We start from the raw sequence: 21,647 nt of genomic DNA, 5'->3' as shown, positions 1-21,647 counted from the left end.
ACATACTTTTGTGAATTAGGCATACTTTTAAACTACCTTGCATTCAATAAAAATCTTTTGTTTCCTCCTGAGGTTGCACTTCCCTTAAAATGGACAATCTGCTTAAAATGCTATGTTTGTCTCTTTTTATGTATCTTAAGTGCTTTAATTCGGGCTGCTTTTTTTAAAGATTGTTGTGGCATTCTACCATTGTTTAACATCCGTCGGCAGCCATTGCGCACAGTCCTCCCGGCCGAATCCTGTGCAATGGGAGGAGCCAAAGGACGAAACATGCGCAGACGAAGTCCTGTGAAGGGACACCCTGGTCCCGCTGCTTCCCCTCGGAAAAATCTATATAAGAGCACCGCTCATCCGGGGTTGGCGTTGCAGTTCCGTTTTAATCGAAACCCGGGACAGTTTAGTCGCGGAACTACTCGAACCGTGAGAACCGTTGTGAGAAGTGTGCTGTTCCGTTGGAATATGGATAAAATCTGTCGTTCTCAGCTGCCGGATTCTTCGTCGTCGCCACCACTGAGGTTGGCATTGGACTAGCTGTGGCCCGACGTTTTGTACATTTTGCGTTCCACCATCACCCCAAGCTCTTCCAAGCTTCCCGCTAGCCCTCCTCGGAGCTTGGAGTAAATTCACCCCGAATCCGCTTCTTACCGCGGTTCCGGCGAGAACCGGTGGGACGTAGTGGCTGTAGTGTGTGAACCTTCCCCGTTTGGATGTTGTGACCCCTGTGCCGCACCGAACAGAAGGATCGTATACTCGCGGCTCAACTCGATTGTTTTCCGATTTCTTCCATTCTTGCTGCGATGGACGTACTAACGGCCACCGGAAACACTGGGTACAACAGTGGCCTCCACGGGTTTCACGGCTTTGATGATGAGCTGATGGCCGATTTGCCGTCGTGCGTTTACGCAAACCACCATCAGCTCGGCACGGTGGCCGGGAATGGTGCCGGTTCTGGGGTTGGGGTGGCTGTTGGCCACGCTGGCCACAGTAGCAGTCCACCCAATCTGAGACTTAACTCGAACAGTTTGCGTCAGATGCAGCACCAGTATCTGCATCATAACGGTAAGTGAATAACAGGGCAGATAACTTAAGTTCGGGTTGGTTTTGGTTTTGCGACAAGAAGCATTTATATAGTTAAGAACAGAGGTTTAGTATTCCATTTAACATTCTAAGGAATTACCCTTGCATAAATAGTATGGATGGTTCACAGAGAACAAAGTTAAGGTTCACACAGATCGATCACTGCCAAATGTATTAAAGGACAAATTTTACAACTACAAAATACAGGAAGAAACATTCTCATCAGTGTTTTGTAGAGCGTATTTAAAGCCATAACGTTTATTACATAAATAATTAAAAGGCCCATTGAACGGCAGAGAATGCTTCGCTACTCCAACATAAATCGAAGTCCTTGTTGGGGTTACTTCCGTAAGAAAATTAGCTCCGCCAATAACTTAGATTAATGACTCGAAGCGGATTGGATATCACACTGTCGGCACATCAGTCTCTGAATACCAATTTTAACGCATCGGCCCACGGCGCCCTTGCTCAGCTCTAATAGATCCTGTACTTAGGTGCCCATTAACAACTTACCAATTAACTCGTCGCAATCGGTTATTAAGACCTGCTTAAGTCCTTGTGCGTAAGACTTGTACGATCTGACTTAAAGTGCGATCATTTGCTCGATACACGTTTTACGTGCCAAAAAGATGCTACGAAACCCTTTGAAGCTACCATACTTATCAGTTGCATGGTTCTGCGTCCGTGTCCGCAGAATGTCTGGACTCTTCGACACCACCTAGCCCATCGCTGTCCACCACCATGAGCCATCCGTACAATCCGCCACCGTATAAAATACAGCGCCAGCAGACAAACGTCCGCGAACGGAAGCGCATGATGCGTTCCGCGCCAAATGGGTACGTTGTGTTTTCTTGATCTTCTGCCGCTCTTCAGCGTTGCGAACCCCCCCGGAACGAGTGTCCCATAATGATGTACGCCTGTTTTGTTCCCTCTGGCTGTCCTCCTAATAGCAGCATTAACTCAGCGTTCGACGAGCTGCGGGTGCACGTGCCGACGTTCCCGTACGAGAAGCGGCTCAGCAAGATCGACACGTTGCGTCTGGCCATCGCTTACATCGCGCTGCTCCGTGAAGTCCTGGAAGCCGATTACGACCCACTGACGTACGTCGAGAAGTGTCTTCGGGGGGAAATCAAGGCAGACCGTGCCCACTGGAACACTAGCGGTACGTTCTCCGATTCGCTACCAAAATGGATCTCCCGAACGATCGTTAATTGACGGCAAAACTCATTCCGTTCTCTATGTTTGCAGACTTAACCGCTCGACTGTCGTGGATCAACTGGGAAAACCTGGGTGTCCACCCGGGGCGGCGTACTATACTGACATCGCTGGCGCTCGGTTCATCGGAGAGCCTCGGTTGTGGGCCTCCACCGCATCTGATTTAAGCCACCAGAATCGTAGAACGTTTTTTCACGTCTTCCGTCTATTTTCTAGTCTTGTCGGTCACTGTCCGCTGGCTTTCTTACACGGAGCATTAGTAACACGCTCCTGTACAACAATGTAAAGCCAAGAAAGTTTATACGTGCAATGTAGTTACCGATACTTTGCGATTGTTTTGTTTTATAATTTATTTTAGAAATGAAACTGGATCACATAAAAGTTTTAGTATTTGCTGATTATGCGTTAAATTCAAACTCTTTCCAACTTGCAAAGCAGTATACACGTTGAACCCAATTTTTAAATTATTTCAACTGACCATTCATGGCTTTATGCATCTTCGAACAGCGATGAACGTTGTTCCTTGTTTTTTTTTGGTTGAACTGTCTCTCATACTCTTAGTGTAAAATTGTACGATTCATCTAAAGTAGGTACTATCGTTCTTCACTTAAAATCCCGAAAACGATTCTTTGAGCGTAACAAAATGAAACGAAACTGTAAAGGTGATAGTGGAACGATACGAGGGATACGCTTGCTGATACAGAATAAAGTGGCTGGTGAATGTCTTAGTCATCAGAATTACGGTGTTTTGCTCTTGTAATCCGCGAAGAAATGGGCAATGGAAACGGTTTATCAGGGATGGGCAATCAGCACAACAGGCCATTTCACTGCTGTAATGCCATTGATCGTTTACAGATGCCTTGGGCATTTTCATCTTTCTCCTGTATAACCCTAATTTACCTTTCCGATCTAAACCCGGTTTTACGTTTCGAATTAAAGAGAACATTTATTTGGAATTTACACAGCTCGCCAACTCACGCTGATGGCACGTCAGTTACATTCTTCCCTTAAAGTTACAAAAAAAGTAATCAGAGAAATTATCTAATTCTAGGCATTAAGAGCGAAACTGGGATCACACCTTTGACCTCTGGCTTGATTAGGTGATACTTTTCAACTGCTTCCACTATCGCTACCGGGACGCAACCGATGGATTGGTTGGCGGGACTGAATACGCTTCCGTTTCGCGGCCGGACTGCAGCTCATCTTCGCGGCCATTGGTATGGCCATCGTGGCCGGAGCGAAAGTGGTGCGCGAGACAACGGATGCCGCCCGCCGGCGTTTTTTACCGCTCGATTCTTTCGGCACTCGATACTCGTCCGAACCAGACGAAGACGTCCTGCCGCTGTATCGGGTCTTGAGATAGTCGGCAAACGAGACCGCTCGCTGCACAAGTCCCCCACCAATGGATGGTGCACCGGGCGTGGCCAGTTCCTCCTGCACGTCACTGCGCGATGCCAAGCGAATAACGTTCGAAACGATGGACCACAGCTTGCTGCCGCCACCGTTAACGGCAACCTGTTTACCTTCGGTTTCTTGTTCCTTTTTTTTCAACCGACCCATCCGTTGCGCTGTCGCCGCCGGGTAGAACACTTCATCCGAAATTGTGTCACTTGCGTGGTCTTCCGCTTGAAAGATATTGCCGAGACCGATAACGGAGCAGCTGTAGCTTCGCGGGGGTACGAACTCCATCGAGCACGGTGTACCCCACACATCACCTGCTTCGTCCGCCTTGCTATCGTTCAAGGTGTGGAAAGAGATCACCTTTTTGAGCACCGCTCCGGACGATTTCGGTGTTCGCAGATAGCTAACGGTAGATTGTGCCGTGTCATCTTTCCCAAGCCCGAGCTGCCCTTCGGAGTACAGTTTTTGTTGATTTTCCCTATTTTCCCGGTCGGCCGATTCGTTCGCACGTAGCGAATCCAGATCACGGTGCGCTTCATAGTACTCCGAATCGATGGTGCTGGCAGTGTCCTGCAGTGATCGCCCTACGTCTATTGAGAATGCCTTCGTTAGTTTCGCACTCGACACGTTGCTTTCCCGTTTCAGCACCGGAGTGGTTCGCAGATCGAGCGGATCCGGGGTCGGTGAACCAACCGAGCTATTGTTGGCACCTGTGCTACTCATCGTCGAGTTGAAACTCATTTTGCGCTGCGTACCGGGCTGCAGCATCTTCGAGTACGCTCCGGTCGTGTGCTGCGCGATCGCCCGTTGGATGCTCTTGGACATCACCTGCCGAAGTGGTGTGGCCGCCACCTTCGAGCGATTGCGTATGATGGCACGCACCTTGTCCAGTTCATCTGCCGAGCTGGGTGCAGGTGGTGGTGGCGGAGAAACGCCCATATCGTCCGATCGACTGTCCGCCTCACTTTCGGTGCTACAGTGAATGCTGGACATTTGGCCCATCGTGGCCGTGTACGATTCGTTCGGTAGCTTCACCATCGGCATCAGTTGCCACTGGTACATCGGAGTGCTGGTGCTGCGTACCAGCTTAGGCCGTGGGACTACTCCCGGCGCCGGTACATCGTTCAGTTTCAGCAAGTCCGATGTAGAAGACGACGAAGCCGAACTATTGTTGTTTCCGGACGTCGAGAGCATGCTTTCAAAACTTTGGCGACTTTTGCGTTTCCACCGCAAATTTATCTTGGTCAGCGGCGTAAGCAGTGCCTCATCCACCTCTTCGATTATTTCTTGCGACTCCTGCAACGATTGCAATTCCACCGACAACGGGACACTTCTTCGGCGAGCTACATTGCCCGCTTGCCGTTTGTTTTCGGTTTTCCCCAGGCCCTGATCTACGTTTACACTTAAATTTTCCTTATTTTCGTCCGGCGCTGGAAGCGATACTCTGGCCTCGACAGCAGGTAGGCTACCCTCCAAGAAACACTCGCCTTCACTGCTGTTCGGGCACAGCATGAAGCATTTGCTTAGCTGCTGCAAATCGTGCAAAGAGTAGAAAACCTAAAACGAAAACCAAGGACCGTCGTTCACATTCGTTCCAACTCGAAAAAGATGCTCTGATCTTTACCTTCGTGCAGCGGTTGCAACGCAGCGGCATGTGTTCCTGCAGGATGTGCGCGATCAGCACGTTGTTCGTTGTGATTTTGGTGTCCTTCCGTAGCGGGAACGGGCGCTGGTTGCAGATGTAGCAAATTTTGCGTATCATGGCCGCCTCCTGGTGGTTGGCTTCTTCGTGCTTGTGGCGGCACTTGGCACAGCAAAACACCTGCGCACAAGTGCGGCATTGTACCTAAGCATGAGAAAAACGCAACCGAAATTAAGATTTCGGAACAATGAACCACCGAAACGTGAGCGAAGAAATCCTTTTCAGCAATCTTACCTCGACCGGAATAATCATATTTATCTAAACGGGCCTGTTTGACTGATGGCCGCCAAGCGGTCAATTGACTGAGGACACTGAGCAACGATTAACATACACTATCGTCAAGGCCGTCGTCCTGCTTGTCTGTGATGTGGTATGGCATTGCCCGATCGAATACCGGGCCGACGATCACCAACACCACCAACAGGATCGAGTGATGGCGCCTGCTTCGGCTTTGTCTTTAGCCGGCCACCCTTTGTGCGGTACCGCACCTCTGACCTTCGCTGTGACAGCTTGGCGCGCACTTCGGCCACCGTTTCCCGCTCGGGTGCGTAGGAAATGTGCAGAACGCCACCGTAAAAGTTGCGCGCATCGAGCGACCGCTTCGCTTGCCGAGCCTTTTCGAGCTTCACGAAACAAACGTGAAATACATCGGTGAATGGTTCGAGGGTGAGCGTATCAGATTCGCCGTTGTCACGGTGCTGCTGCCAGATAGCTGTGATGTTCTCGACCGTTTCAAGCTTTCCGATCCGAGCAAACTCTTGGCGCAGCTCCCGGAGCAAATCGATCTGCGGTACGCCGAAAACGAGCAAATGCCGCGACTCGTTGGCCACCGAGTAGACACGGACGGCGGTCAGCTGGCGCGATCGACGGTAAAGTGGGCGATTTTGGCAATACGTCTGCCGAATATGATGATCGACTACGGCTGGGAGGGAAGGATTCTCACGAGCGCTACTCATGCCGGGTCCTACGCTGTTATCGCCTGGTGCGGTCGCGGATGTGAAACCGGTGGAGGTGAAGTTTATTTACGTTTTGTTTGAAACAATGGACTGCAAAATTGACGGTTCTAATACACAGGGTTGTGTGAAATGCTGTTTTAGGAAAAACACACAACATATTATGGCGGCAATAATGACGAGAAAGGGTCTGAATTTTAATAGAGAGCTTTCAATTTCAAGCCGTCATTTGTCTTAAAACATAGAAAGTGATGTCCACGTGAATGGTACTTTTTGAATCGATCAGTGGCTCTTTAGGACGCAGTTCTGTATGTTAAATTTATGTTTAATTTGTGACGTTCTACTACCAGCAGCAAATGATTCTGGATTTATCGATTTTCTCACAAAATAAATGCTTTTACCCTTGACATGCAGTTCATAAAATGTCCAGAACATTTGAATGCTCTCCGATCAACGGGTGCACACGGCTGCCAACAGAGCGGAGTTTGATTGCCATAAAAACGTAGGAACCGTTTATAGCTATGCGGGCAGAAGCGGCAAAATCATCCGTCACTGCTTCGCCGAACGCCGGATGGAATAGGAAGAACGTGCAACCAGCGGGCCAGATTCCTTTGGGTAGTGATAAGTGGTCCCAAAATTCTTAAGGATTACCTGAGGATTTTTGAGTACAAAAGTGGCGATACTGAACCACGCATCGTCTCAGTCCCATTCTGCCATTTGGTGGTGGCAGTTACGAAGAAAAACTTGCACACCTTCGCAAGGAAAAATCGCAGTAACTTTTGAAGTGTAATGTAGTCGTGCAGCCGAGTGTGTGCGGATCTATAACCTAAAATATAATAGCCAACTGTGTGCGCGGTGTGGTGTGATCACACTTGAATCGAAATTAACATCAGTGCCAGTGATACGGAATAGATATTTTTATCCCTCACCCCAAATAGACGACAACATGGAGCGCGGGAAAGCGAAAACCGAAAGCAAAGAAAATGGCCAAGGTCCGGCGAAAAAAATGCGGTTGAAACGGCGGCGTAAGTAGCAGAAGCTTAAAAGAAAGAGTTGCTTCAGTTCATGCATCCTGGTTCTTGTTATACTTTTCCTATCAACAGTGGAACTATTGCTGGCAAGACGACCCACAGCATCGGGAAAATTGCTCGTCTGTGGCCAAGGCGAGGTTGGCCAGCTTGGGCTCGGGGAGGATGTGATGGAAAAAACGCGACCGGCTGTCGTGGCAAGCGTGGCGGATGTCGTCGACATTAGGGCCGGTGGAATGCACAGTCTCTGCCTAACCGCGGCGGGTAAGGTTTACTCGTTCGGTTGCAATGACGAAGGAGCTCTCGGCAGGGACACGTCCGAAGAAGGTTCCGAGTTTGAACCGAAAGCAATCGACCTACCTGGCCCCTGTGTAAAAATTTCCGGAGGTGACTCACATTCAGCCTGCCTACTGGAGGATGGTCGCGTTTTCGCGTGGGGCTCATTTCGGGTAAGTTCCAAAGATCCTTCCCAGTGCCGCACGTTTGAAATTCGAACTTTTTCGACCGTCGTCGCCTCCTTGGTCCGTCAGCTGGGAAGAAGTTTTCAATTTGTGTATTTTGGCGTTGTTTGACGAGCGCTTCACGAGGGTGACGGCAAAGCGACAGCTGGTTGTCTTTCGAGGGAACTTCAAGCGGAGCCGGTAAGATGGAGGGTCGGTCAATTTAAAGGTTCGCTTTTCCTATTCCCAAATGATCGTGCATTCTTTTCACTCCCTTCTTCTACCCCTCGCGAGCCTGTTCGTTCTCACGGTCCTGTTTTGTGCACTGGGGTAATCAATCGCCTTTTAAATTCTCCCCTCGTCTGTGTGCCGTTGCTTACCTGTACCCATCGAAAGGATTTACCTTCTTCCCTAACTCACGGAAATAACGATGTTCGTTGTGACGTGGCGCGTTCGATCGCAAAAGGACGGTTGCTGCACGTACTACCCAGCTAGTGGTAATCTCGCACTTGGAGCACCCGTACGAGTACCTGGTTACTCTGGTTTTGTATGCTTCGGGAAGGTCTGAGAAAAGGCACGCGAATATGCCTCAGCAAGGCAGCTCTGTGATCGGAGCGTTCGCTACCAGCAATGCATCGGTTGTCGGATGATGCAGCGGCTGCCTGTTGGTTGCCCGGGGTTCACCTGATGAATCCACCCGGATGATGGTCATCCGGCGGTCGCCCGGCCGATGGGTGATGCATCCGTTTGGTGATGGGTGGTCTCGGCTTCCGCAGCAGTCGCTGATTGAAAACAGCGGATTGCCAGCAATTTGAGTCAAATTTGCGAGCTGCCAGAAGCCGGCTCAAGAGTCGGTTCTAGTAGAACTCAATTCAGACTAATCTATCACTAGCTCGTCTTTTTCGTGCATGCGATCTACCGATTGCAAAATTGAACGGCATGTCACAACCAATTTATCTTGTCTTGATCTTGACCGGATTCGATCAATGATAACCGGAGTTTGGAAAACAAAATTTGCAATCTTGGTGCTTACAGAATTTGAAAGTGCTTGTGCATTTCAGAAACGGAAATTGATGGGTGTGTGTAGTAGGAAATTTACTAACCGATCGTGTGTTATTTTTTTGCTCTTCTGCACATTCGAACACGCCTAATTTTCACAAGGATTCCCACGGTAATATGGGCCTCACGCTGGAAGGAAACAAGCGGCTCCCGATCGAAGTTCTGCCCGATCAACAGTGGGTTGACATAGCGTCTGGCAGTGACCATCTGGTTCTACTATCCGATGGTGGCAACATCTACACTGTCGGATGTGCGGAGCAGGGACAACTGGGTCGCATTTCGTCTCGCGCGGCGTCGGGAGAATCGCGGCGCGGCAAAACGCAGCTACTGAAGCCGGGCATTGTAACGCGGCGCGGCAAAGCGGTCGTTGCCGATGCCATCTGGGCCACCACGTACTGTACCTTCTTCAGAGAACCGCAGACCGCGCGGATATATGCATTTGGGTTAAACAATTACTGCCAGCTCGGTATCAAACGTAGTGAAACCAAACCGGTCTACGTGCCGGAAATGACGAGCTTCATGAACGTGGAACACATTGCCGGAGGTCAACACCATACGATTGCACTGAAAGACGATGGCAAAGTGTACGTGATTGGTCGCAAGGAGTATGGTCGACTGGGCTTGGGCGCGGTAGAGCAGGATGCAACAAGCCTCACACCGATCGAACGACTTGGTGGAGCGGATCGAAAGGTGGTCAGTGTCAGTTGCGGTGAAACCACCTCGTTTGCCATCACGGACAAAGGCGAAGTGTACGCATGGGGCATGGGATCGAGTAACCAGCTCGGTACCGGCAAAGAAGAGGACGAAGACAGTCCCGTGCTACTCACCAGCCAACAGGTACAGGGAAAGGTGATGCTAAAGGTGTCGGGAGGCGGTCAGCACAGTCTCTTCTTGGTTCAAGAAAAACCTGCCGTGGTACGTATTCTCTCAGGTTGACTTATAAAAACTAATGATCTGATTATATAATTCTGAAAATTATCTGATTTCATTTTCATTTGCTTACTGTTTGCCTCTCCTTCGATACTTGCAGCCTGAAAAAACAAAACCCTCTGCTAGCAAAGCGGTGGAACATTCCGGACAGACAAATGGCAGCAGCAGCAGCAGCAACACTACTACGAAGAAGAATGGCGAAACGACAGCCAGCGCTCCCACTGGTGGTCCCAAACCTACTCTCGCTGGAAGGAAGCGAAAATTGTAGGGTTACGAACCACACGGAGACTGTTCGTCAGCAGCAGCATCAGCAGCAAACCTACAAATATTACACATAAATTTACGCCCACACACAGTTTAATGTTGATAGATAGATTATGAATGCGCCATGCCGTTATTTATCGCGTTGCTTGTTTTCCGTTGGGGTTTACGAACTTGATTCTCGTGTGTGCGGCCCGGAAAGTAAGCTACGATACTTACAACGATCTGTAGTAGTTAATGTTCTATTAGTCCCTTCATTCTTTCAGCTATGTGGACCGTATTATTGTTTTGTTTTTGTTTTTTCTCTTTAATTTCAACTTCCGGGCCTTGTCGTTGCTTTCAGTCAACACATTCTTTTGTCGGTATTTCGCCATACGCGAATTAAAGAATAATTTAAAAAAATGCTTTTGTTAGAAAGCGTTAAGCATACCATTGGGAGTATCATCTGTTTACCCTTTCGAGAGTAACATTTTAGTTTGAAATTGAAATACAAGGACTGATTCTGATTGACTATGAATAAGGAAATGAATAAAGCTAAGTGAACAATTTTGATAGTAAACCAAGTGTACTTGTTTTTTTTGGTACGATTGCGGTTGATGTGAGTTCGAGTCTATGTATCATGTCTTCTTTATGCCCAAATGTTATTGTATAAGTTGCTAGAGTTGGTTGCACGTATAAAAATTCGATTAAATGCGAAATAAATAACATGCCTGAAACATTGAAAAGAAACAGTTGTTTTGAAGCAATATCATGTGTTTGCTTGAGTGGCATAAAATCTGCGGTCGATTCCAAAACAAGGAGTACTAAAACTGTAATGTGCCATCGTAATGAACCCTGGACATTTAGCTTGTTGATTGTTTTAGAACAATTCGCTAACGTCAAATCGATTTGTTTTGCTTTTATGCTGCGTTTGGTTGAGGAAGGCCTAGTACGCAAATTGTTCCAAAGTGTAAAGTAATTATTAGGGAGTGTGTGAAAAGGGATACAACAATGAATAACACAACGACGCGCAGTATTCGCATGTTAACACTAGGGAATCGGATAGATATTTGTAATTTATTTGATCAAGGAGAATTGATAGAAGACATTGCGGATGCTTACGCGATAGCCCCTCAATCCGTGATAAAGATTACAAAGCAGAAAAAAAAGTTACACAAGTATTTGGCCATGGGTATAGATCTTAATGTATTGCGCGTGCGACTTCCCAACGCACTCAAAAAAGACCTCACAAAAAAGAAAATCGAATCGCAGCAGCAAGTGAAGAAAGCGGGGCCCGTGGAGGAGGAATCGGACACAACCGATTCGCACGAGAACAAAAGCCATTCGGAACGTCGCAGCAGGGCAGCCAAGGAAAAGCTTATACAAGATCCTGCCAATCCGAGCTATGCGTACGCAGCGAAGGATGTGTTTTTTGCGGACGTAATTTCTGTGCAGTACGGAGGGATCGATAATCCGCTAGATGTCCTGTGTGCCACGAACATGGACGGGAGTGTGAAATTGCCTCTCTTGGTGGTCGGTATGAATGCGCCACGAAAGGGCTGTACAGACACGCACAGCATGCCCGCGGTTTACATAGTCCAAATTATGGGAAGGATGACGGAGAACATATTCCTAAGGTGGGTGAAAAAAATGGACACGACGTTTGCCAGGATGCAGCAGAAGGTGGTCGTCTTCGTGCGAGAATCAAAGGCAGTATCGAACACCATGGAAATAGATACCAAGTTCGTGGACGTATACTTTGTGCCAGCCAATGCTGTTTCGGTTCTGAAACCGCTCACAACTGGGATATCGAATAAATTGAAAAACCGCTATCTGTACAAAGTCAGGCAAGAGCAGGCAACCTCGAACAAGGTAATTCTTCATACATAACATAGTGCGGTCTATTTTTGAAATTTTCAATAATTCTGTTTTTCTTTCTGTTTGCTTATGAACACGCTGCATAGGATATGGTGCTAGAGGAAGCACTTCTAATCTTGCAAGATATTTGGATGAAAGAAGTCGACCTACCCTCCATTCGGAAGGGTTACGAAAATGCAGATTTCTCGAAATATTTAAATACTTTTACCGTGTCGGCTGCTCTCAATAAGCATGAAGATGAGGCTACAGAAGACTACAGAATAGCAGAGGAGCTCGAGGAAACAGATTACGCAACAACCCATGAGTACCGGGATGATTCTGATGAGCAAATTGAGGAGTGCATTGAAACAGTAACAGTTCCCCACGAGCACAGTTCGTTCCAGTTGAGTGAAACTTTTGATTTGCCGGAGATCATAGAATGCACTGAAGGAGACGAAATATTCGTGACTGAATATGACGACTGTTCGCAGGAAGTAGAGTCTATATCTTACGAGTATGTAGAGGAGATCGTAGAGAACTCTGATGGAATAGAGTACGTAGAAAGTACGGAGTACGGAGAAATATCTCCAAACGACGAATGCGTCGATATGGTATATGATAATGTTACTTACGACATGGGAATTACCAAAGACCAGCACTCTGGTCATCCAAATGTCTTAAAAAATGATGTCCGAACAGAGGCAGAACAAACGGAAGCCCTGCCCGTGATGAGCAACTCGAACGAAATGGAAACGAGTAACCTCGTCGCTGTGAGAAATGTGAGCATACATGAAAACGAACCTTCGATCGCCACCTCTCTGGATACTGTATGGCGCAATCTACTAACAACAGAGGATGTTCCCGAGTCCTTATTCCAGAGGTTCTATGAATTGGAACATTTCTTAAAAAGTCAATAACACTCTACTGCTGCACCAGCGCATCCAACGAGGCTCTAGTTTATACATTTGATTGAGCTACCGTTTTCACTAACAGAATTTAATTTACGCTTTGCACAACTCGCCAATCACGAAGGTTATTTTTTATTGTAAAATTAAACCAATGCGATAAAGGATTCTTTTTTTTCATCATCACAATAAACATTTGTAAAAAAATAACAACACGAATCATTTAAACGAGGGCACCTGCATTCAAATGTATGCCAAATATTTAGGGTGTTTTCTTAAATCGCAAACGTTACTTTTCATCAATGAGATTCTCAATTTACGGTGTCTACGGCTGATCTATCGTTTCAGCGGTAGCTTTAGAACCGAATTTGTAATAACTTTTTCATTAGATCTGCGAAAATAATGATTTACATTGGATATACAGACAATTTCATTGATTTTTTCAACATACGAGACGAGATTATTTCTAAGTATGAAGATAAAGAGGATCATTCGATATCGGTGACTATTCCATCGCTGACGTTGAACAAATTTTCTTCTTCCGATTCCATCACCGAGAGAAGAGTGTTTTGCGAGTGCAATTTCTCGTATTGTGTCCGTTCCAGCGCCGTGTTGGCCAGCAGAGTTCTCGAAAAATCCATCAGTTGCCCACCATTCTTGAAAAGACCAAAAACCAATACCAATTGAAATACGAATAAATGGTGCTGATCTACTGGATCAGCTATCGAAACCTTACCTCGGGGCTGAGAGTGTTGTCCTCTTCCGTATCACTATTATCAACGGTGAGATCGACAATTTCGTTCAAAACGATTCGGACGCCGGCAGCATTTATCTCACCCTGGCGAACAATTGAGTCTAGTCGTCCGGATGGAGATGTTTGTACCGCTTCCTGCTCGAGAAGAGAGCTGCGCTTTTTAATGGTGCTACTGCAACGATTGACTCCGGCAGATATTCCGGGGACCAGCAAACGGGGTGACAGTGCGGACTTTGGAGTGGCCGTTCCGGCATAAATCGCCAGCAACCGTGGGCTGGACATGGTGGGTGAACTCTGGCAAAAGTTGTGGCCTTGAATTCCCATTGGGACATTCGACGGGACAAAATGTTCAGCAGAAGATGGTTTGTGCATTTTTTCTGGTGTTGCTAGTAGCGTGGACGAGAACTCGGGGTGTAGCGACATCTCGCTCAGTGCCGAAATGTTCATCGAATTATTGGCCGGCCTTGAAGTCTCCCGTTGACTCTGACTTTGTGCCTTGATACGGTCCAACATGGTCAAAGGATTGAGCTTTTCTTTGCGCGCAACTCGTGGTACAGCGAAAACGTTCGTCGAAGCCATATCCGTTTCCGTTGAGGCTGACGTAACCGAGTTAGCCGTGGCGGCGCGTAAAGTGCGTGGCTGATAAATGCTAGTCGATAGTAGTTTGAGCCGAGCATTCATTGTATGTACCTCGTCTTTGTTCAGGAAAGCGATCCTGGCACTACACCTACCGCTACCGGCCAAAGGTGCATCGCCGTTCTGACCCTCGAAGTCCATCACGATCGGTGGAGTGGAGAACAGTTTGTTCTTTATAGCAAAGTTATCAACCACGGACTCGGGGCTGCTGTCATGTGCGACAACCGCCGATCGGGGGTCACAGTCGAAACCGGATTGTTCCTTCAGCAGGGGCAGCGTACGCGAAAGGTAATCCATCTCTTGCCGGATTTCGGTCAACTTTGCCGTTGCCCGAGAAAGTTCCTTGTGTTCAAATTTTACGATGGACTCATTTTTGGGGCAAAAACTCTCGAAAAAATTGACCACCGCTGGCAGCAGCGCGCTGTAGAACTCAATCAGTTTCAGCGGGTTTAACTTTTCATGCTTATCGAACATTTCTCGAGCCAGGAATTCCAGCGGCGGACGTCGCTCCTGTAGCTTGGTCTGCACTTCCTTCAGCTGATCCTTACTGAACGACAAATCTTTTTCATGCTCTTTCAGAAAATACCACGCCTGCTGTATGATGTCTTGGAACTCTTGTGCAATACTCTGCACTTTTGCGCGCTTCTGTTCGTGACTCTCGCGCTCTCTAGTGATCACCACATCCCAGGAAACCATTAGCTCTTCATATGTCACGCGCTGAGCCAAGTCGCTTTTCTGAAGAATATTTTTCAACAGGGCATTATTTTTGCGTATCCGCGACGATAGAATGTTTGTCTCTTCTTGCACGGCCGTAAACAGTCGCTCCTGGATGTCAATCCAGCGTCCATTGCTGGCAATCATGCTGGCCATGTTTGCCTTAGTAAGCATTTTAGGTGCGCCAGGTGCTGTAGGGCGTATCTTGCGCAATTCCTCTTGCAGTACAAAGCGGATAAGACCAAGAAGAAATTTCATAAACTTTACACCTCCCGGTAGCACGACTACGTGAGCCTTGATCTTCTCCATCCCGACCAGCTTGCCGCAATCGATCAGCTGGTTCACATAGTCAACCGTCGACGTGCGGAACGCGTTTTCGGCCCCCTTATCGTAGATCGGCCAGTAGAAGCGCTTCCGGAACTCGGCCGCATCATACACGTTGAACAGGAAGTGAATTACCTGAATGAAGGCCTTGGTGTTCTGTTTAAGGAACGCTCGGCGACAAAACTGCGCCCGAAAGTCGTCGGATGGTTCGTGCCGCTTGGTGAGGGCATGTAGGCAGCGATAAATAGCGTCATCCAGTTGCTTCTCAATGCCGCTGGTGGCTGTGGCGCCCGCCCCGCCCGGTACCTGGCCGGTGGTGTGTGGCTTAAGTGTGTGCGACTTTTTATTCATCGCAATTTGTTTTTCACTACTTTGGACTGCTCCTCAGGTTTTTTCGCAGCGTGGTTTCAAAAACGTTATGTCAACTGCCATTTTGTTGTGTTTTGTTGTTTTGTTTGATCCGTTGGGGTGTCAAGTGTTGCCAGCCCTTTCGAAACCCAATACGTTTTATATTTTGGTTTTTATTTTGCAATTGCTATTTTATTGAGGATCGAATGTTAAACTCTGCGATGAAATTCACTTATATTTGAGCGCTTGCTATGGCTACTTGTGTGATGAGTTAGTAACGAAACATTGGGCGGAGTGTTTAACGAAATAACTGGCAGCACTGACGGGCGAAAATGGGAATGATGTGCGAGTTTTTCGCCAGGAGCCCGAGCTCCGGCAAATTATACATGTTGATCGATGGACGCAGTTGCACGTACCAGCGATGTAAACAATCGAACGTCACGCATCCGTAAGCCAGGAAAAATTGTATCATATTTCAGTGCATTCACTCCAGCCCGTTCGTTGGTGGAACGATCGCATAGCTCCGTTCATCGCTCCCATCAAAGTATGTCGTGCTGAAAGTGGGAAACAAAGAAGCAGCGCATTGCGAGATACAATGCAACATGCGGTGGCTTCCGGTGTGGTAGCAGCGGCAACCGGCACCAGTATGGAACCCATCGGTGGCGGTGAGCCGGAGTATTCAGGACGCGGATTTCGGCACCGTAAAACCCGTCTCGATCCGATGTGCTGCCCGATCTGTGGCATCACGTTGCGCTCGCAGGAGATCGATCATCACTTTGCCGTGGAGGTTGATCGGTTGGAGCGCATTTTGAAACCGAAGAAGAACCTGCCGTACGCAGGCGGTTGTGATGATGGAAGCAGTGCCGGACCGAGCACCAGCAACGGAGACGGACGGCGGCACAATCACAGTCCTTCTGGGCCAGGGTCATCGTCATCTGCGTTGGCCCGTTCGAACGGACACGGTGGTGAGGAGCGTGCGAGCGTGGGACCGGACGAGTGCTGGGGAACTTATCAAAAGATCAAAAACAACCGGCAGGCTCGGTTGAAGGTAGATATTTGAGAACCGGCGCGACCCAGTGTCGAAAACCATTCCAATCAATTTACCTTTTCAGCTAAAGTCCAGAAAACGAAAACCGGAAGATAATGTCTGCCCGGTTTGCAACAAAGTGACGCTGGAAGATATCGCCGTGCACGTGGAGAGTTGTCTACGGAAATCGGAAACCCAGCGAAACGGGAGCGACATTGACGATGAAGACGACGACGACGATGCCAGCATCGACGTGGAGGATGTGTCGTTCGAAACGTACGAATGGGCGGGCCAGAAACGAATCCGCTCGACGAGCCTGCTCGGGGCGGGAACCTTGGCCAGTGTGGCTGTGCGTGTAACAAACGCCGACGACACGGACGACGAGCTGAATGTCGACGGTGATGAAAGTCAGGTTTACGGACCACCACAGTACTGTGAGCGAGATGTGATCGTGTCATCGGACGGTACGGCGTCCGGAGCGCTCCGTGAATTGGTGATTGCCAATGAACCGCACACCGTCAAACCACCCGATAGTCCGGGCGAGGGCACCAGTAAAGCGACGGGTGTGACTCCGGTTAGTTACGCCAAGGTCGATGACGGAGGCATCGGAGTAGGTGATATTGCCGGATCCGTGCCGGGTTTATCGAATAGCTCGGACCGTGCGATAGTCGAATCGTTGAAAGCGAAAGTACGCGAGTACGAAGGGTACATCCGCAACCGGCCAAAGTGTTTGATTTGTATGGACGACTTCCGGAAGCCCGTCGTGTCTGTGTGCTGTTGGCACGTATACTGCGAGGAGTGCTGGCTGCACACGCTCGGCGCGAGAAAACTGTGTCCACAATGTAGCATGATCACATCGCCGACAGATTTACGTCGAATTTATCTATAATTTCGTAGTTCATCGCTACATCTTGGCCGCTCTTCAGCACGAAAGTGGAGCGAGCCATTTAAGAAAAAAAAACGACAATAAGCCAATGCGCCCCTAATAGTACCAACAGCTAGCAACTGACCTTAGCCTAGCGGTGTAAAACTAGTGTTTAGAGACGATGAATTTAACAAGTGATTTTTAACAACCATTAACGATCCTCCGATGGCAGGAACACAGTCGATCCAGGCACATGATCGCACGCTGCGTATTGTGTATCGTCGAATCAACCGAGCATTCCGTTCCGTACGAAATAATGGCGACTTTTCTCTTGGGTAGTGGTTTCTTTTATCTTCAATAACCTTACGCACTCGAACGACTGAATAAAGAATACACGAGTTTTCGTTAAGAAGTAGCTCCTAACTTTCCATTTGATTTACAAATCGCTAGAAGCGTCACGAAAAATCTATTCGGTAGCATATTATCTTAGCTTTAATTTTTGTCTCATTGTTGATACTGACGCCTTTCGCAATGAGTAATAGGAATTGAAACAAGGCCGCGATGTTAACGAAAACAAAATTTACCCTCCCCACACCCTTGGGGTGCAGTTAATCCATATCGGGATGAGCGAATAATCAATTACCCACGTACGCTCCTCCAACAGTAGTGTGTCAATAGAAAATATCGACCGGTGTTTTTTGTTTTGCGATTTTATTCAAAACTTAACCTCTAATCATTTGTCGCTACTTACTTCACTATCACTTAAACTACAGTCGTCCGTTTGTTGACCAAACGGTGCACTTTTTGCGTGTGTTTCTTCACTCCGCAAATCAAGCCGCTTTTACCGACGATTGTGATTTGCCATATTTTTAGTTTTAAAAAAATATACAGTTCATTGCTGTTGTAATGTGTGATTCAAGTAGTTTCGAGTTTATGTGACAATTAATCTCTACCCTTTGCAACAGTAAAGTGCCGCGCCTCATACGCTGTGAAAACGAAAAACGAATGAAAAGAGAGATTGTTCTCGCGTGCCCAGTTCTCGGCGCGAATTTGTGATCCGAAATGGCGTCGACTGTCCTCCGTTCTGAGGGGAAATGAGCATTCGTTGCAGAGAGCAACCACTTGTAAACTTGCGTGATTTACTGTAGCACGATATTACACGTAAAATTAATCCCGGGAATTGATTTTCTTCTTGCGATTTAGATGCTTTACCGCTTGTGTTACAGTATGGCGCTCCATGTTTCGGTTCAAACTCTTCACTAAAAGTACAGCAATGCTAACAAAATTGCAACTGCTCGTTTGTACGTCGGGTTCGCTTATCTGCCACACTAGGTGCCGCGGACGAGCCCAGTGGGTGCGCAAAATTTACGAACTTCCACTTCCGCTATTAAAATCATTTAGACTACATTGTTACCACAAATATTATAATTCATTATTGATATCATTCCCCGCGTGCAAGCTTCCATTTATAACGTAAACTAATTCGACGAGACGAAACGGGAAATAGGAAAGGTGGGTATCAGAACTAAAAGAACAAACAGTACAATTTAAGACAAAAACCGGGGGATCAAAAGCAGAGGAGAGCTTGCCTTTTTTACACATCGTAATGACTATGAGAGGGCATTAAATTATAAAAAAAAAACAAACTGAGCACGTTTTAGAAGACACGCGGAACGAGCAGAGCCGGCACGGCGTTACAGTAGCGGAACCAGGGTGAATCGTACATGGCGTGGTTGCGCGCACTAAGTCGCTTAGCCCGATGGGCCAGAACGCAAACGGTGAACAGTGCAGCCAACAACGGTGGCCAAGCGAAGCGCCAGTACAGTAGTGGCAGGAGTGCCACGGTCTGCAAGATATCGCCGACGTAGTTCGGTTGACGGACGAAACGCCATCCGTGAGCGACCAGCAGCCGGCGACCCTGGTACGTTGGGTACGTTTGGAGACCTGGTGGAGAAAGAAACGGGAACATGCATTCAGATCTGCTTGCGGTTATACGCCCTTCGTTTTTGTTAGTCCACTTACCGACAACCTTTTTTCCGAGCGGGTCCAACCGGTACAGATACTTTATCCGCTGTGCGCTGCGTTTGACGACTAATCCTACGAGGGCAACAGTGGCACAGACAGCCAGTGCCCAGATCGGCACATCCGAGAGCTTATGAGCAGCGACGTACTTTGGCAGAAGCGTGAGCATGAAGGGAAACAGTGCCTGACGGAGAAGGTACTGGGTGCCAAAACCTTCCTGTTGCAGCTCGAACGATGCGGCCAGATGGTGCTCGTAGACGAGCAAATCGAGAAGATACAGCATGGTCAGTGCGGCGGCAGTCAGAGGGGCCGGTTCCCCCGTGACATTACGCACCGTGAACAGCAGCCGCTCCTGCAGTGACCCCTCGACGAGGCTCTCAGGGAGTGGGGTAAAGTGCAAATTGCGGTAGAGGATAATGCCGTTGAAGAGTAGGGCCAGGACGACGGACACGTGGTAGGTGATCAGCTTGAGATTGAAGACGTTAAGCAGGGTCGGGTTCACATCGCGGCCGGCAAACATATCGTACAGCATGCGTCCGGTGCACGCGTAATGATTCATTTGCCGTGGTTCTGTGTAGCGGGTTTTTACGTACGCGAGTACGGACGCCAACAGGGCTCCGACCAGACTCAGCACCAGCAGCTGATTGTAGCCACGGCTCACGACGGAAAGTAGCGGGTACTTGTAACAGTACTCGGCCACAAAGACACCCAATCCAGTTCCAAGTGCGACCAACAGTCCGTTGAAGGTGTAGGCACGTTCTGGACGAGCTTCGTGTGCTAACCGAACCACTCGGCCGGTCGGTAACGCGGTCAGCAGTGCGACACCGGACAAGTACAGCAGGTAGAACATGGCCACTTCACGGTTGAAGTACGTCGAGAGAGTGCAAAATTCATCCCAGTTTTTCGGCACCATAAAGCGACAGTCACGATGCGCTGCTCCGGAGCAGAAATGGTTCGTGAAGAACGCAAAGAGAGGGATCACGAGCGCGAGAAGCGCGGCACGGACTGGACCACCGAACTCAACCAACTGTTGCTGATGTCTGAGACTGGTCGCATCCGCGTACTGCATGCCGACGCCGTTATTGTTGTCGCCCTCGGTCCGCCGGAAGCTCTTGTAGTCGGCATCGTCGTCTTCATTGTCGGAGTATTCGGCAAGGGCGCTCATCGAGTGGGTTTGTCTCGAGCGTTCTGTTGTCGTCGTCGGCGTGGCCGCGTTGGTGCGTTGGCTGGTATTCGGCGTTACACTTCTCCTGCCGACCTGGTCCTTGGCTTGCCCGAGAATGTCGCTCACTTCGGAATCGTCCAAAATCACCGAGAGACGTTTGTCGGTGGGAGATTTTTTCATCATCGGGAATCCCTTTTCGGACCGGTCCTCCGAGGCACGGATGCGCTCTGAGCGGCGCGGTTCATCTTTCATCACCGGCGATACTTTGACCGGTTCTACCGGTGGAGGTTTGACGGTAGCCGGTGCCAGCGGGACAGCCGTGGTGGTAGCTTTCGGTTTTCTTCCCGGAGACGCACGGCGCGCTGGCGAAGCTTTGCGCGCTGGTGAAGTACGGCGAGCCGGTGAAGCCTTTCGTCCTGGTGACGGTTTGCGCCCGGGAGATGCTTTGCGAGCGCCCGTTGTTAGCGTTTTGCGACCGGGTTTTTTCCGGTCCATCGTATCGGTTGCAGACTCAACCGTCGCAGTGTTTGCGGGGACCCCCACTGCAAGGGACATCCGTTTACCGCGCCGACTATCCATTACTCGAGGAAACCGTCGTCGTTGCCGAACACACGATTGAAATTATCTGTAAGAAAAACAAACACTTTTATAGCAACAACCACGAACTTACGTTTTCTCGGGCAACTTGAATAAGATAATCATAAGAATGTATTTCTAGGTTAGAACCGTGCGCCCGCGCACACTACGATTAAATCGTTGCCTGCGCTGATCGCACACAGTGATCCGAGGTTGATAAAAACACATCATTAGCCCGCAAGGCGGCCGTGCGAAAGAGATACTGAGCGAGGCGGAGAAGCGCGAGCGAGAAGAAGACAGAAAACATGCCAACATTGTCCCCGGGGTCCCGCAGGAATGTTGTTCGGTGGTCGATGATGGCGATCGGCGTTCCATGAAGGCGGTGCAATAGCGCGGCAAACAATACGAG

The 21,647-nt window shown here is 48.7% G+C and overlaps 8 protein-coding genes across 9 annotated transcripts; 4 read left to right on the top strand and 4 right to left on the bottom strand.

Annotated features, from left to right (window-relative positions):
* The first annotated feature begins 386 nt into the window (after window positions 1-386).
* LOC131209551 (uncharacterized) lies at window positions 387-2,983 on the top strand. 2 transcript variants are annotated; one of them, XM_058202643.1, is made up of 5 exons: window positions 387-515; window positions 839-1,059; window positions 1,772-1,913; window positions 2,031-2,239; window positions 2,326-2,983. In XM_058202643.1, the coding sequence occupies exons 1-5, from the start codon at window positions 460-462 to the stop codon at window positions 2,457-2,459; spliced, it is 762 nt and encodes a 253-aa protein (XP_058058626.1). In that variant the 5' UTR covers window positions 387-459; the 3' UTR covers window positions 2,460-2,983. The 2 variants fall into 2 exon arrangements, with proteins under 2 accessions (XP_058058626.1, XP_058058625.1); XM_058202642.1 differs by having other exon boundaries at window positions 2,028-2,239.
* A 241-nt stretch (window positions 2,984-3,224) lies between these two features.
* On the bottom strand, window positions 3,225-5,647 carry LOC131210430 (uncharacterized). Its single transcript, XM_058203679.1, has 3 exons — window positions 5,630-5,647; window positions 5,318-5,539; window positions 3,225-5,250 (listed from the first exon to the last, which is right to left on the bottom strand). The coding sequence occupies exons 1-3, from the start codon at window positions 5,645-5,647 to the stop codon at window positions 3,403-3,405; spliced, it is 2,088 nt and encodes a 695-aa protein (XP_058059662.1). The 3' UTR covers window positions 3,225-3,402.
* An 86-nt stretch (window positions 5,648-5,733) lies between these two features.
* On the bottom strand, window positions 5,734-6,351 carry LOC131207236 (RNA-binding protein 48). Its single transcript, XM_058199846.1, has one exon. It carries the CDS (start codon window positions 6,349-6,351, stop codon window positions 5,734-5,736), a length of 618 nt encoding a protein of 205 aa, XP_058055829.1.
* A 569-nt stretch (window positions 6,352-6,920) lies between these two features.
* On the top strand, window positions 6,921-10,604 carry LOC131208916 (regulator of chromosome condensation). The gene is made up of 4 exons (XM_058201857.1): window positions 6,921-7,373; window positions 7,452-7,825; window positions 8,978-9,790; window positions 9,906-10,604. Exons 1-4 carry the CDS (start codon window positions 7,295-7,297, stop codon window positions 10,071-10,073), a joined length of 1,434 nt encoding a protein of 477 aa, XP_058057840.1. The 5' UTR covers window positions 6,921-7,294; the 3' UTR covers window positions 10,074-10,604.
* A 382-nt stretch (window positions 10,605-10,986) lies between these two features.
* On the top strand, window positions 10,987-13,469 carry LOC131209241 (tigger transposable element-derived protein 4-like). The gene is made up of 2 exons (XM_058202257.1): window positions 10,987-11,917; window positions 12,010-13,469. The coding sequence occupies exons 1-2, from the start codon at window positions 11,057-11,059 to the stop codon at window positions 12,817-12,819; spliced, it is 1,671 nt and encodes a 556-aa protein (XP_058058240.1). The 5' UTR covers window positions 10,987-11,056; the 3' UTR covers window positions 12,820-13,469.
* On the bottom strand, window positions 12,904-15,586 carry LOC131207235 (augmin complex subunit dgt6). The gene is made up of 2 exons (XM_058199845.1): window positions 13,544-15,586; window positions 12,904-13,463 (listed from the first exon to the last, which is right to left on the bottom strand). The coding sequence occupies exons 1-2, from the start codon at window positions 15,584-15,586 to the stop codon at window positions 13,296-13,298; spliced, it is 2,211 nt and encodes a 736-aa protein (XP_058055828.1). The 3' UTR covers window positions 12,904-13,295.
* A 415-nt stretch (window positions 15,587-16,001) lies between these two features.
* On the top strand, window positions 16,002-17,793 carry LOC131210213 (E3 ubiquitin-protein ligase Rnf220). The gene is made up of 2 exons (XM_058203424.1): window positions 16,002-16,631; window positions 16,696-17,793. Exons 1-2 carry the CDS (start codon window positions 16,179-16,181, stop codon window positions 17,497-17,499), a joined length of 1,257 nt encoding a protein of 418 aa, XP_058059407.1. The 5' UTR covers window positions 16,002-16,178; the 3' UTR covers window positions 17,500-17,793.
* A 415-nt stretch (window positions 17,794-18,208) lies between these two features.
* LOC131209324 (lamin-B receptor) lies at window positions 18,209-21,276 on the bottom strand. The gene is made up of 2 exons (XM_058202367.1): window positions 19,498-21,276; window positions 18,209-19,419 (listed from the first exon to the last, which is right to left on the bottom strand). Exons 1-2 carry the CDS (start codon window positions 21,239-21,241, stop codon window positions 19,133-19,135), a joined length of 2,031 nt encoding a protein of 676 aa, XP_058058350.1. The 5' UTR covers window positions 21,242-21,276; the 3' UTR covers window positions 18,209-19,132.
* Between the last annotated feature and the right edge of the window lie 371 nt (window positions 21,277-21,647).

This window comes from Anopheles bellator, chromosome 2 (genome assembly GCF_943735745.2).
Source record: "Anopheles bellator chromosome 2, idAnoBellAS_SP24_06.2, whole genome shotgun sequence".
Lineage (NCBI taxonomy): Eukaryota > Metazoa > Arthropoda > Insecta > Diptera > Culicidae > Anopheles > Anopheles bellator.
Note: the sequence above shows the minus strand (reverse complement) of the source record. Positions and strands in the feature narration are given on the sequence as shown.

Bases quoted from the DNA above. Each gene is read 5' to 3' on its own strand.
- LOC131208916 (XM_058201857.1), top strand. From the start codon at position 7,295: ATGGAGCGCGGGAAAGCGAAAACCGAAAGCAAAGAAAATGGCCAAGGT. The intron at 7,826-8,977 runs GTAAGTTCCAAA...AATTTTCACAAG, and splicing joins TCGCGTGGGGCTCATTTCGG to GATTCCCACGGTAATATGGG. The intron at 9,791-9,905 runs GTACGTATTCTC...CGATACTTGCAG, and splicing joins TTCAAGAAAAACCTGCCGTG to CCTGAAAAAACAAAACCCTC.
- LOC131207235 (XM_058199845.1), bottom strand. From the start codon at position 15,586: ATGAATAAAAAGTCGCACACACTTAAGCCACACACCACCGGCCAGGTA. The intron at 13,464-13,543 runs GTAAGGTTTCGA...GGTCTTTTCAAG, and splicing joins ACAACACTCTCAGCCCCGAG to AATGGTGGGCAACTGATGGA.
- LOC131209324 (XM_058202367.1), bottom strand. From the start codon at position 21,241: ATGGATAGTCGGCGCGGTAAACGGATGTCCCTTGCAGTGGGGGTCCCC. The intron at 19,420-19,497 runs GTAAGTGGACTA...TTTCTCCACCAG, and splicing joins GCTCGGAAAAAAGGTTGTCG to GTCTCCAAACGTACCCAACG.
- LOC131209551 (XM_058202642.1), top strand. From the start codon at position 460: ATGGATAAAATCTGTCGTTCTCAGCTGCCGGATTCTTCGTCGTCGCCA. The intron at 516-838 runs GTTGGCATTGGA...TGGGTACAACAG, and splicing joins TCGTCGTCGCCACCACTGAG to TGGCCTCCACGGGTTTCACG. The intron at 2,240-2,325 runs GTACGTTCTCCG...CTATGTTTGCAG, and splicing joins TGCCCACTGGAACACTAGCG to ACTTAACCGCTCGACTGTCG.
- LOC131210430 (XM_058203679.1), bottom strand. The intron at 5,251-5,317 runs GTAAAGATCAGA...TTTTCGTTTTAG, and splicing joins GTTGCAACCGCTGCACGAAG to GTTTTCTACTCTTTGCACGA.
- LOC131209241 (XM_058202257.1), top strand. From the start codon at position 11,057: ATGAATAACACAACGACGCGCAGTATTCGCATGTTAACACTAGGGAAT. The intron at 11,918-12,009 runs GTAATTCTTCAT...CACGCTGCATAG, and splicing joins AGCAGGCAACCTCGAACAAG to GATATGGTGCTAGAGGAAGC.
- LOC131210213 (XM_058203424.1), top strand. From the start codon at position 16,179: ATGCAACATGCGGTGGCTTCCGGTGTGGTAGCAGCGGCAACCGGCACC. The intron at 16,632-16,695 runs GTAGATATTTGA...TTACCTTTTCAG, and splicing joins ACCGGCAGGCTCGGTTGAAG to CTAAAGTCCAGAAAACGAAA.
- LOC131207236 (XM_058199846.1), bottom strand. From the start codon at position 6,351: ATGAGTAGCGCTCGTGAGAATCCTTCCCTCCCAGCCGTAGTCGATCAT.